General features: G+C 41.6%; 1 protein-coding gene across 3 annotated transcripts in view; it reads left to right on the top strand.

Moving 5' to 3' along the window:
• The window catches only part of arhgdig (Rho GDP dissociation inhibitor (GDI) gamma), a 53,048-nt gene extending 47,062 nt beyond the window's left edge, over positions 1–5,986 (top strand). Inside the window, exons 6-7 of one of the 3 annotated variants that reach the window (XM_071374970.1) lie at positions 133–5,535; positions 5,684–5,986. In XM_071374970.1, coding sequence (XP_071231071.1) covers positions 133–332 — 200 coding nt within the window. In that variant the 3' untranslated portion in view covers positions 333–5,535; positions 5,684–5,986. Of the gene's footprint in view, positions 1–132; positions 5,536–5,646 lie in introns of those variants that run through there. The other 2 variants (XM_071374179.1, XM_071375788.1) reach the window with 2 other exon arrangements.
• Positions 5,987–13,783: the final 7,797 nt, after the last annotated feature.

The following is a 13,783-nucleotide window of genomic DNA, read 5'->3' as shown; positions in this document are numbered from 1 at the left end:
CTGATTACCAACTGTTCAACTGAGCCGCCATTTGGTGTGTCGTCACTGACACAAATTGTCACAGTTTCCCCCACATTCACCTAAAACCTGGCTAGCAAGTGTGCAACTGAGCGTCCATTTTGTGTCGTGCAGTGGACAAGGCGTTGTACATGGTGGGCAGCTACGGGCCACGGGTGGAGGAGCACGAGTTCATGACCCCGGTGGAGGAGGCGCCCAAAGGCATGATTGTCAGAGGCAGCTACCACATCAAGTCCCACTTCACCGATGACGACAAGACCGACCACCTCTCCTGGGAGTGGAACCTGGGGATCAAGAAGGACTGGGACGAATAGAGAGGAGCCTCATTCCTCTCTCCCTCCTTCCCTCTCCCTGTGTCTCCACCTCTCCCTTTCCCCTTCCTTCTTACCCCTTCTCTCCCCTGTCTCCCCCACTTTCATCCCTCTCTCCCTCCATCAAGAAGGACTGGGATGGATAAAGACCTCATTCCTCTCTCCCTCCTTCCCTCTCCCCGTGTCTCCCCTCTCCCTCCTTCTCTCCCTCTTCATTAAGAAGGACTGTCTCTCCCTCTTTCTTCCTCCCCCCTCCTCTCCCCCCTCCCGCCCTCCATCCTTCCCCTCTCCCTCCTCTCCCCCCTCCCTCCAAGGCCCACCTGTATAATAGTAAAAGACAGAGACCGGTATGAAAGGTGTAAACAGGAAGTTAGGTTAGACACGGTCTAGAACGAGACAGAGAGGATGTTGGTCATAAACCAAACCAGTATACATCATAGTAGACAACCGAACATCGTGGGCTACATCCCAAAATGCCCCCCTATTCCCTATATAGTGCACTACCCACAGGGCTCTGGTTAAAAGTAGTGCACTATGTAGGGAATAGGGGGCCATTTGGGAGGCAGGGGGTATGAGCTGTAGGTGGAGATCCACTTGTCTACCTGTGATGTAATCTGATGTTCTCCACTACAGTGTGTTAACTGAAGGGGATCAGATGAAGTTAAACACGTGGGACTCACTCATACAGTGAAGTTGGAGTATGGAGATGTATTTACACCCCATAGTGTGAGAGGTACATTCTAGACGGTTATTCTAAAGTGTTCTATTCTGGAAATTGCCAGTTCAACAAGGTTTCAAGGAGCAGCCCTTTGTAATGTTAGTTATCAGTTAGAATGTTTGACATGTTTGTCTCATACTCCTCAAGAAGTTACCATCTTCTAAGTTCTACATCTAGAATGACCATCTTCTAAGTTCTAGTTCTAGAATGATCATCTTCTAAGTTCTACATCTAGAATTACCATCTTCTAAGTTCTAGTTCTAGAATGACCATCTTCTAAGTTCTACATCTAGAATGACCATCTTCTAAGTTCTACATCTAGAATGACCATCTTCTAAGTTCTACATCTAGAATGACCATCTTCTAAGTTCTAGTTCTAGAATGACCATCTTCTAAGTTCTACATCTAGAATGACCATCTTCTAAGTTCTAGTTCAGGAGATGTATCTATCTCAGTTTGCTCTTTACATCTGCATTTCTGTTACTGTGTCTTTCAGTTGCCTTCTGTCTCTGTTATACTTGACACACCTGAGCTGTTATTGGATTAATGTAAAACAACATGGTTTCACACTGTCTGGAGGTGTTTTACAGGGAAGAGGGGTTACCATGGTAACATATCAACAGACAACTGTTGTTTTCTCAGGTTTGTCCTTATATTTGCTCTATTTTTCAATGCTTCTTGAATGTCATTTTCCCCAATGTCTGCCTTTGCCTTTGCATATTGAGAGAGTTTCTCTTTAAAAGATAAGCCACTCACCATGTATCAACCATCTTCCATTAAACATCATGTGAACATCATGAGGAAACCTGTTGTCTGGCTATGATGAAGAACATGTGATTGTGATGTGTACAATATGTTCTGTAGTAGTCGCTACAGGACAAAGCCCATTGGAAGTAGCCTACACCGTGTCTTTACCTCTCTGGCAGGTAGCTACAGGACAAAGTCTATTGGAAGTAGCCTACACAGTGTCTTTACCTCTCTGGCAGGTAGCGACCCTGAGACATCTCTATACAGTAGAGGGTCAACTGGGTTTGAGGTTTAGTATCTTAATGGACGCCATGTTAGCACCCAAAGTATCATGACATGATTATTCCAGTCAGAATGTAAATTAGAATGTTATGATGGTGATTGGTTAGCCTGGGTATCAGTATGTTTGTTCCATCATGTCACTCCTTGCCACTTCTTGGCATCCAAACATGACAATGAATGGAATGATGGCACACACTGATCTGGGAGCAGCAGGTTAGACACTGATCTGGGAGCAGCAGGTTAGACACTGATCTGGGAGCAGCAGGTTAGACACTGATCTGGGAGCAGCAGGTTAGACACTGATCTGGGAGCAGCAGGTTAGACACTGATCTGGGAACAGCAGGTTAGACACTGATCTGGGAGCAGCAGGTTAGACACTGATCTGGGAGCAGCAGGTTAGACACTGATCTGGGAGCAGCAGGTTAGACACTGATCTGGGAGCAGCAGGTTAGACACTGATCTGGGAGCAGCAGGTTAGACACTGATCTGATCTGGTTAGCGTTTGGTGCCAACACAGAGGTTAGTTTGCTGAAGTGTAGTGTATATCTGTTGCTCAGGGTCACGGTCCCCCGTTAACACCAAGCATGAGGCCTAAAGGCATCGACTGACTCGGGGAAAAACACTAATCAAACAAAAAAGAACCCTGCTCCATCTATAACGTGACCCTTTTGTCCTGTAATGTAACTCAGTGGATGAGGTCTTCAAGATTTGATCGATTCTGTCCTTTCCCCCAAAAAACGTCAAAACGTCCTTGTCACTATTGTGTAAAGTCTTCTGGTGTTGTAAGTGTTGATGATAATGATCATGATATTGATGATGCCATTCAAAATGGTGGTGAACCCAGAAGTAACTGTAATGTGGGCTTGTTGAGTGTTGCATGGTCTCAGATCTCTTCTTTAAAGACTGTTTTACTGTCACGTTGTGATTTGAAAAGAAAACCAATATGCAGATTGAAATGGGTTGGCAAGGATACTGCAGATATTTACAGGGATTATGATCAAAAATAGCTTTGTTATTATTACTGTGGCTGTGTTCCAAATGGCCCCGTATTCCCTTTATAGTGTGTTGACCTGGACCCACAGAGAGTCATTCTGTTCCCTTTATAGAGTATTAACCTGGACCCATAGAGAGTCATTCTGTTCCCTTTATAGTGTGTTAACCTGAACCCATAGAGAGTCATTCTGTTCCCTTTATAGAGTGTTAACCTGGACCCATAGAGAGTCATTTTGTTCCCTTTATAGAGTGTTAACCTGGACCCATAGAGAGTCATTCTATTCCCTTTATAGAGTGTTAACCTGGACCCATAGAGAGTCATTCTATTCCCTTTATAGAGTGTTAACCTGGACCCATAGAGAGTCATTCTGTTCCCTTTATAGTGTTAACCTGGACCCACAGAGAGTCATTCTATTCCCTTTATAGAGTGTTAACCTGAACCCATAGAGAGTCATTCTATTCCCTTTATAGAGTGTTAACCTGGACCCATAGAGAGTCATTCTATTCCCTTTATAGAGTGTTAACCTGGACCCATAGAGAGTCATTCTGTTCCCTTTATAGTGTGTTAACCTGGACCCATAGAGAGTCATTCTATTCCCTTTATAGTGTGTTAACCTGGACCCATAGAGAGTCATTCTATTCCCTTTATAGTGTGTTAACCTGAAACCATAGAGAGTCATTCTGTTCCCTTTATAGTGTGTTAACCTGAACCCATAGAGAGTCATTATGTTCCCTTTATAGAGTGTTAACCTGGACCCATAGAGAGTCATTCTGTTCCCTTTATAGAGTGTTAACCTGGACCCATAGAGAGTCATTCTATTCCCTTTATAGTGTGTTAACCTGGACCCATAGAGAGTCATTCTATTCCCTTTATAGAGTGTTAACCTGGACCCATAGAGAGTCATTCTGTTCCCTTTATAGAGTGTTCACCTGGACCCATAGAGAGTCATTCTTTTCCCTTTATAGAGTGTTAACCTGAACCCATAGAGAGTCATTCTGTTCCCTTTATAGAGTGTTAACCTGGACCCATAGAGAGTCATTCTTTTCCCTTTATAGAGTGTTAACCTGAACCCATAGAGAGTCATTCTGTTCCCTTTATAGTGTGTTAACCCATAGAGAGTCATTCTATTCCCTTTATAGTGTGTTAACCTGAACCCATAGAGAGTCATTCTGTTCCCTTTATAGAGTGTTAACCTGGACCCATAGAGAGTCATTCTGTTCCCTTTATAGTGTGTTAACCCATAGAGAGTCATTCTGTTCCCTTTATAGAGTGTTAACCTGAACCCATAGAGAGTCATTCTGTTCCCTTTATAGAGTGTTAACCTGGACCCATAGAGAGTCATTCTTTTCCCTTTATAGAGTGTTAACCTGAACCCATAGAGAGTCATTCTGTTCCCTTTATAGTGTGTTAACCCATAGAGAGTCATTCTATTCCCTTTATAGTGTGTTAACCTGGACCCATAGAGAGTCATTCTATTCCCTTTATAGCGTGTTAACCTGGACCCATAGAGAGTCATTCTATTCCCTTTATAGAGTGTTAACCTGGACCCATAGAGAGTCATTCTGTTCCCTTTATAGAGTGTTAACCTGAACCCATAGAGAGTCATTCTATTCCCTTTTATAGAGTGTTAACCTGAACCCATAGAGAGTCATTCTATTCCCTTTATAGTGTGTTAACCTGGACCCATAGAGAGTCATTCTATTCCCTTTATAGTGTGTTAACCTGGACCCATAGAGAGTCATTCTATTCCCTTTATAGTGTGTTAACCTGGACCCATAGAGAGTCATTCTGTTCCCTTTATAGTGTGTTAACCTGGACCCATAGAGAGTCATTCTATTCCCTTTATAGAGTGTTAACCTGGACCCATAGAGAGTCATTCTGTTCCCTTTATAGAGTGTTAACCTGGACCAATAGAGAGTCATTCTATTCCCTTTATAGAGTGTTAACCTGGACCCATAGAGAGTCATTCTGTTCCCTTTATAGAGTGTTAACCTGGACCCATAGAGAGTCATTCTGTTCCCTTTATAGAGTGTTCACCTGGACCCATAGAGAGTCATTCTATTCCCTTTATAGAGTGTTAATCTGAACCCATAGAGAGTCATTCTATTCCCTTTATAGAGTGTTAACCTGGACCCATAGAGAGTCATTCTGTTCCCTTTATAGAGTGTTAACCTGGACCCATAGAGAGTCATTCTATTCCCTTTATAGAGTGTTAACCTGGACCCATAGAGAGTCATTCTATTCCCTTTATAGAGTGTTAACCTGGACCCATAGAGAGTCATTCTGTTCCCTTTATAGAGTGTTGACCTGGACCCATAGAGAGTCATTCTGTTCCCTTTATAGTGTGTTAACCTGAACCCATAGAGAGTCATTCACAGGGTGATTAACAGGACAAACACAATGTTAGATTCAGATGTATACAGATGATTAGGTGTTGTCTGGTCTATACAGGGCTTTGGTTAAAAGTAGTGCACTATATAGGGACTAGGGCTGTAGTATAAAGTAGTGCATTATATAGGGAATAGGGCTCTGGTTAAAGGTAGTGCACTATATAGGCAATAGGGCTCTGGTTAAAGGTAGTGCACTATATAGTGAATAGGGCTCTGGTTAAAGGTAGTGCACTATATAGGGAATAGGGCTCTGGTTAAAGGTAGTGCACTATATAGGGAATAGGGCTCTGGTTAAAGGTAGTGCACTATATAGGGAATAGGGCTCTGGTTAAAGGTAGTGCACTATATAGTGAATAGGGCTCTGGTTAAAGGTAGTGCACTATATAGTGAATAAGGGACCATTTTGGACACAGCCTCTGAGTTTGGTTGGGCACAAGCCTGGGCCTGTGTGTAAAGTACTGCTGCATCCTAAAGTGTTGGTATTCCAGCATCTTGTATCTTTTAATAAAGGTGATTTAATCAGCCACTTCCTGTCTGTCTGAACATGTGGACTTAACATCATTCCAACAAGGCACTCAAATAAGCGGACGATAGATGAAGGGACACTCTATATATACAAAAGTATGTGGACACCCTTTCAAATTAGCGGATTTAGCTATTTCAGCCACACCCGTTGCTGACATGTGTATGAAATCGAACACACAGTCATGAAATCTCCATAGACACTCGGCAGTCCCGTTCTGTGAGCTCCTAGACTTTCCCACTTCACAATAACAGCACTTACAATTGACCGGGGCAGCTCTAGCAGGGCAGAAGTTTGACGAACTAACTTGTTGGAAAGGTGGCATCCTATGACGGTGCCACATTGAAAGTCACTGAGCTCTTCAGTAAGGCCATTCTACTGCCAATGTTTGTCTATGGAGATTGCATGGCTGTCTGCTCGATTTTATACACCTGTCAGCAACAGGTGTGGCTGAAATAGCCGATTCCACTAATTTGAAGGGGTGTCCACATACTGCTGTATATACAGTGGGGAGAACAAGTATTTGATACACTGCCGATTTTGCAGGTTTTCCTACTTACAAAGCATGTAGAGGTCTGTAATTTTTATCATAGGTACACTTCAACTATGAGAGACGGAATCTAAAATCAAAAATCAAGAATCAAAAATCCAGAAAATCACATTGTATGATTTTTAAGTAATTAATTTGCATTTTATTGCATGACATAAGTATTTGATACATCAGAAAAGCAGAACTTAATATTTGGTACAGAAACCTTTGTTTGCAATTACAGAGATCATACGTTTCCTGTAGTTCTTGACTAGGTTTGCACACACTGCAGCAGGGATTTTGGCCCACTCCTCCTTACAGATCTTCTCCAGATCCTTCAGGTTTCGGGGCTGTCGCTGGGCAATACGGACTTTCAGCTCCCTCCAAAGATTTTCTATTGGGTTCAGGTCTGGAGACTGGCTAGGCCACTCCAGGACCTTGAGATGCTTCTTACGGAGCCACTCCTTAGTTGCCATGGCTGTGTGCTTCGTGTCGTTGTCATGCTGGAAGACCCAGCCACGACCCATCTTCAATGCTCTTACTGAGGGAAGGAGGTTGTTGGCCAAGATCTCGCGATACATGGCCCCATCCATCCTCCCCTCAATACGGTGCAGTCGTCCTGTCCCCTTTGCAGAAAAGCATCCCCAAAGAATGATGTTTCCACCTCCATGCTTCACGGTTGGGATGGTGTTCTTGGGGTTGTACTCATCCTTCTTCTTCCTCCAAACACGGCGAGTGGAGTTAGACCAAAAAGCTCTATTTTTGTCTCATCAGACCACATGACCTTCTCCCATTCCTCCTCTGGATCATCCAGATGGTCATTGGCAAACTTCAGACAGGCCTGGACATGCACTGGCTTAAGCAGGGGGACCTTGCGTGCGCTGCAGGATTTTAATCCATGACGGCGTAGTGTGTTACTAATGGTTTTCTTTGAGACTGTGGTCCCAGCTCTCTTCAGGTCATTGACCAGGTCCTGCCGTGTAGTTCTGGGCTGATCCCTCTTCTTCCTCATGATCATTGATGCCCCACGAGGTGAAATCTTGCATGGAGCCCCAGACTGAGGGTGATTGACCGTCATCTTGAACTTCTTCCATTTTCTAATAATTGCGCCAACAGTTGTTTCCTTCTCACCAAGCTGCTTGCCTATTGTCCTGTAGCCCATCCCAGCCTTGTGCAGGTCTACAATTTTATCCCTGATGTCCTTACACAGCTCTCTGGTCTTGGCCATTGTGGAGGTTGGAATCTGTTTGATTGAGTGTGTGGACAGGTGTCTTTTATACAGGTAACGAGTTCAAACAGGTGCAGTTAATACAGGTAATGAGTGGAGAACAGGAGGGCTTCTTAAAGAAAAACTAACAGGTCTGTGAGAGCCGGAATTCTTACTGGTTGGTAGGTGATCAAATACTTATGTCATGCAATAAAATGCAAATAAATTACTTAAAAATCATACAATGTGATTTTCTGGATTTTTGTTTTAGATTCCGTCTCTCACAGTTGAAGTGTACCTATGATAAAAATTACAGACCTCTACATGCTTTGTAAGTAGGAAAACCTGCAAAATCGGCAGTGTATCAAATACTTGTTCTCCCCACTGTATATAGTGTATTCCCCTGGTACATTACTCAGGTCTCACCAGTCCATTTATGCTGCTCTGGCGCCATCCTGTGGACTTCTGGGAACACAACTCCATTCCATTCAATGTATCCCAGAAAGAGCCACTGGGCTGGACGACAACGCAGTCTGAATCAGGTACTTATATAAATAAAGACACTGCCAGGTCATATCACTGAGTCTCAGTTTAAAATCAGGGTTTAAACAGAACACAAGTCATTACAAGTAAAAACATTCCTCAATTAGGTTTTATTTATTCACCAAATAAAATAAGTGAAAAACAGTACAGATATAAACTGGTATCAACAGTGTTCAGGCTGGAAGACAGTACAGATATAAACTGGTATCAACAGTGTTCAGGTTGGAAGACAGTACAGATATAAACTGGTATCAACAGTGTTCAGGTCGGAAGACAGTACAGATATAAACTGGTATCAACAGTGTTCAGGTTGGAAGACAGTACAGATATAAACTGGTATCAACAGTGTTCAGGTTGGAAGACAGTACAGATATAAACTGGTATCAACAGTGTTCAGGCTGGAAGACAGTACAGATATAAACTGGTATCAACAGTGTTCAGGTTGGAAGACAGTACAGATATAAACTGGTATCACCAGTGTTCAGGTTGGAAGACAGTACAGATATAAACTGGTATCAACAGTGTTCAGGTTGGAAGACAGTACAGATATAAACTGGTATCAACAGTGTTCAGGCTGGAAGACAGTACAGATATAAACTGGTATCAACAGGCTGGAAGACAGTACAGATATAAACTGGTATCAACAGTGTTCAGGCTGGAAGACAGTACAGATATAAACTGGTATCAACAGTGTTCAGGTTGGAAGACAGTACAGATATAAACTGGTATCAACAGTGTTCAGGTTGGAAGACAGTACAGATATAAACTGGTATCAACAGTGTTCAGGTTGGAGACAGTACATATATAAACTGGTATCAACAGTGTTCAGGCTGGAAGACAGTACAGATATAAACTGGTATCAACAGTGTTCAGGTTGGAAGACAGTACAGATATAAACTGGTATCAACAGTGTTCAGGTTGGAAGACAGTACAGATATAAACTGGTATCAACAGTGTTCAGGTTGAAAGACAGTACAGATATAAACTGGTATCAACAGTGTTCAGGTTGGAAGACAGTACAGATATAAACTGGTATCAACAGTGTTCAGGCTGGAAGACAGTACAGATATAAACTGGTATCAACAGGCTGGAAGACAGTACAGATATAAACTGGTATCAACAGTGTTCAGGCTGGAAGACAGTACAGATATAAACTGGTATCAACAGTGTTCAGGTTGGAAGACAGTACAGATATAAACTGGTATCAACAGTGTTCAGGTTGGAAGACAGTACAGATATAAACTGGTATCAACAGTGTTCAGGTTGGAGACAGTACATATATAAACTGGTATCAACAGTGTTCAGGCTGGAAGACAGTACAGATATAAACTGGTATCAACAGTGTTCAGGTTGGAAGACAGTACAGATATAAACTGGTATCAACAGTGTTCAGGTTGGAAGACAGTACAGATATAAACTGGTATCAACAGTGTTCAGGTTGAAAGACAGTACAGATATAAACTGGTATCAACAGTTTTCAGGTTGGAAGACAGTACAGATATAAACTGGTATCAACAGTGTTCAGGTTGGAAGACAGTACAGATATAAACTGGTATCAACAGTGTTCAGGTTGGAAGACAGTACAGATATAAACTGGTACCAACAGTGTTCAGGTTGGAAGACAGTACAGATATAAACTGGTATAAACAGTGTTCAGGCTGGAAGACAGTACAGATATAAACTGGTATCAACAGTGTTCAGGCTGGAAGACAGTACAGATAAAAACTGGTATCAACAGTGTTCAGGCTGGAAGACAGTACAGATATAAACTGGTATCAACAGTGTTCAGGTTGGAAGACAGTACAGATATAAACTGGTATCAACAGTGTTCAGGCTGGAAGACAGTACAGATATTAACTGGTATCAACAGGCTGGAAGACAGTACAGATATAAACTGGTATCAACAGTGTTCAGGCTGGAAGACAGTACAGATATAAACTGGTATCAACAGTGTTCAGGTTGGAAGACAGTACAGATATAAACTGGTATCAACAGTGTGCAGGTTGGAAGACAGTACAGATATAAACTGGTATCAATAGTGTTCAGGTTGGAAGACAGTACAGATATAAACTGGTATCAACAGTGTTCAGGTTGGAAGACAGTACAGATATAAACTGGTATCAACAGTGTTCAGGTTGGAAGACAGTACAGATATAAACTGGTATCAACAGTGTTCAGGTTGGAAGACAGTACAGATATAAACTGGTATCAACAGTGTTCAGGTTGGAAGACAGTACAGATATAAACTGGTATCAACAGTGTTCAGGTTGGAAGACAGTACAGATATAAACTGGTATCAACAGTGTTCAGGTTGGAAGACAGTACAGATATAAACTGGTATAAACAGTGTTCAGGCTGGAAGACAGTACAGATATAAACTGGTATCAACAGTGTTCAGGCTGGAAGACAGTACAGATAAAAACTGGTATCAACAGTGTTCAGGCTGGAAGACAGTACAGATATAAACTGGTATCAACAGTTTTCAGGTTGGAAGACAGTACAGATATAAACTGGTATCAACAGTGTTCAGGTTGGAAGACAGTACAGATATAAACTGGTATCAACAGTGTTCAGGTTGGAAGACAGTACAGATATAAACTGGTATCAACAGTGTTCAGGTTGGAAGACAGTACAGATATAAACTGGTATCAACAGTGTTCAGGTTGGAAGACAGTACAGATATAAACTGGTATCAACAGTGTTCAGGTTGGAAGACAGTACAGATATAAACTGGTATCAACAGTGTTCAGGTTGGAGACAGTACATATATAAACTGGTATCAACAGTGTTCAGGCTGGAAGACAGTACAGATATAAACTGGTATCAACAGTGTTCAGGTCGGAAGACAGTACAGATATAAACTGGTATCAACAGTGTTCAGGTTGGAAGACAGTACAGATATAAACTGGTATCAACAGTGTTCAGGTTGGAAGACAGTACAGATATAAACTGGTATCAACCGTGTTCAGGCTGGAAGACAGTACAGATATAAACTGGTATCAACAGTGTTCAGGTTGGAAGACAGTACAGATATAAACTGGTATCAACAGTGTTCAGGCTGGAAGACAGTACAGATATAAACTGATATCAACAGTGTTCAGGTTGGAAGAGAGTACAGATATAAACTGGTATCACCAGTGTTCAGGTTGGAAGACAGTACAGATATAAACTGGTATCAACAGTGTTCAGGTTGGAAGACAGTACAGATATAAACTGGTATCAACAGTGTTCAGGCTGGAAGACAGTACAGATATAAACTGGTATCAACAGGCTGGAAGACAGTACAGATATAAACTGGTATCAACAGTGTTCAGGCTGGAAGACAGTACAGATATAAACTGGTATCAACAGTGTTCAGGTTGGAAGACAGTACAGATATAAACAGATATAAACTGGTATCAACAGTGTTCAGGTTGGAAGACAGTAGAGATATAAACTGGTATCAACAGTGTTCAGGTTGGAAGACAGTACAGATATAAACTGGTATCAACAGTGTTCAGGTTGGAAGACAGTACAGATATAAACTGGTATCAACAGTGTTCAGGTTGGAGACAGTACATATATAAACTGGTATCAACAGTGTTCAGGCTGGAAGACAGTACAGATATAAACTGGTATCAACAGTGTTCAGGTTGGAAGACAGTACAGATATAAACTGGTATCAACAGTGTTCAGGTTGGAAGACAGTACAGATATAAACTGGTATCAACAGTGTTCAGGTTGAAAGACAGTACAGATATAAACTGGTATCAACAGTTTTCAGGTTGGAAGACAGTACAGATATAAACTGGTATCAACAGTGTTCAGGTTGGAAGACAGTACAGATATAAACTGGTATCAACAGTGTTCAGGTTGGAAGACAGTACAGATATAAACTGGTATCAACAGTGTTCAGGTTGGAAGACAGTACAGATATAAACTGGTATCAACAGTGTTCAGGTTGGAAGACAGTACAGATATAAACTGGTATCAACAGTGTTCAGGTTGGAAGACAGTACAGATATAAACTGGTATAAACAGTGTTCAGGCTGGAAGACAGTACAGATATAAACTGGTATCAACAGTGTTCAGGCTGGAAGACAGTACAGATAAAAACTGGTATCAACAGTGTTCAGGCTGGAAGACAGTACAGATATAAACTGGTATCAACAGTTTTCAGGTTGGAAGACAGTACAGATATAAACTGGTATCAACAGTGTTCAGGTTGGAAGACAGTACAGATATAAACTGGTATCAACAGTGTTCAGGCTGGAAGACAGTACAGATATAAACTGGTATCAACAGGCTGGAAGACAGTACAGATATAAACTGGTATCAACAGTGTTCAGGCTGGAAGACAGTACAGATATAAACTGGTATCAACAGTGTGCAGGTTGGAAGACAGTACAGATATAAACAGATATAAACTGGTATCAACAGTGTTCAGGTTGGAAGACAGTAGAGATATAAACTGGTATCAACAGTGTTCAGGTTGGAAGACAGTACAGATATAAACTGGTATCAACAGTGTTCAGGTTGGAAGACAGTACAGATATAAACTGCTATCAACAGTGTTCAGGTTGGAGACAGTACATATATAAACTGGTATCAACAGTGTTCAGGCTGGAAGACAGTACAGATATAAACTGGTATCAACAGTGTTCAGGTTGGAAGACAGTACAGATATAAACTGGTATCAACAGTGTTCAGGTTGGAAGACAGTACAGATATAAACTGGTATCAACAGTGTTCAGGTTGAAAGACAGTACAGATATAAACTGGTATCAACAGTTTTCAGGTTGGAAGACAGTACAGATATAAACTGGTATCAACAGTGTTCAGGTTGGAAGACAGTACAGATATAAACTGGTATCAACAGTGTTCAGGTTGGAAGACAGTACAGATATAAACTGGTATCAACAGTGTTCAGGTTGGAAGACAGTACAGATATAAACTGGTATCAACAGTGTTCAGGTTGGAAGACAGTACAGATATAAACTGGTATCAACAGTGTTCAGGTTGGAAGACAGTACAGATATAAACTGGTATCAACAGTGTTCAGGTTGGAAGACAGTACAGATATAAACTGGTATCAACAGTGTTCAGGTTGGAAGACAGTACAGATATAAACTGGTATCAACAGTGTTCAGGTTGGAGACAGTACATATATAAACTGGTATCAACAGTGTTCAGGCTGGAAGACAGTACAGATATAAACTGGTATCAACAGTGTTCAGGTCGGAAGACAGTACAGATATAAACTGGTATCAACAGTGTTCAGGTTGGAAGACAGTACAGATATAAACTGGTATCAACAGTGTTCAGGTTGGAAGACAGTACAGATATAAACTGGTATCAACCGTGTTCAGGCTGGAAGACAGTACAGATATAAACTGGTATCAACAGTGTTCAGGTTGGAAGACAGTACAGATATAAACTGGTATCAACAGTGTTCAGGCTGGAAGACAGTACAGATATAAACTGGTATCAACAGTGTTCAGGTTGGAAGACAGTACAGATATAAACTGGTATCAACAGTGTT

The sequence above is a fragment of the Salvelinus alpinus genome, chromosome 1 (genome assembly GCF_045679555.1).
Source record: "Salvelinus alpinus chromosome 1, SLU_Salpinus.1, whole genome shotgun sequence".
NCBI classification, from domain to species: Eukaryota; Metazoa; Chordata; class Actinopteri; order Salmoniformes; family Salmonidae; genus Salvelinus; species Salvelinus alpinus.
This window is presented reverse-complemented; position numbering and strand designations above follow the sequence as displayed.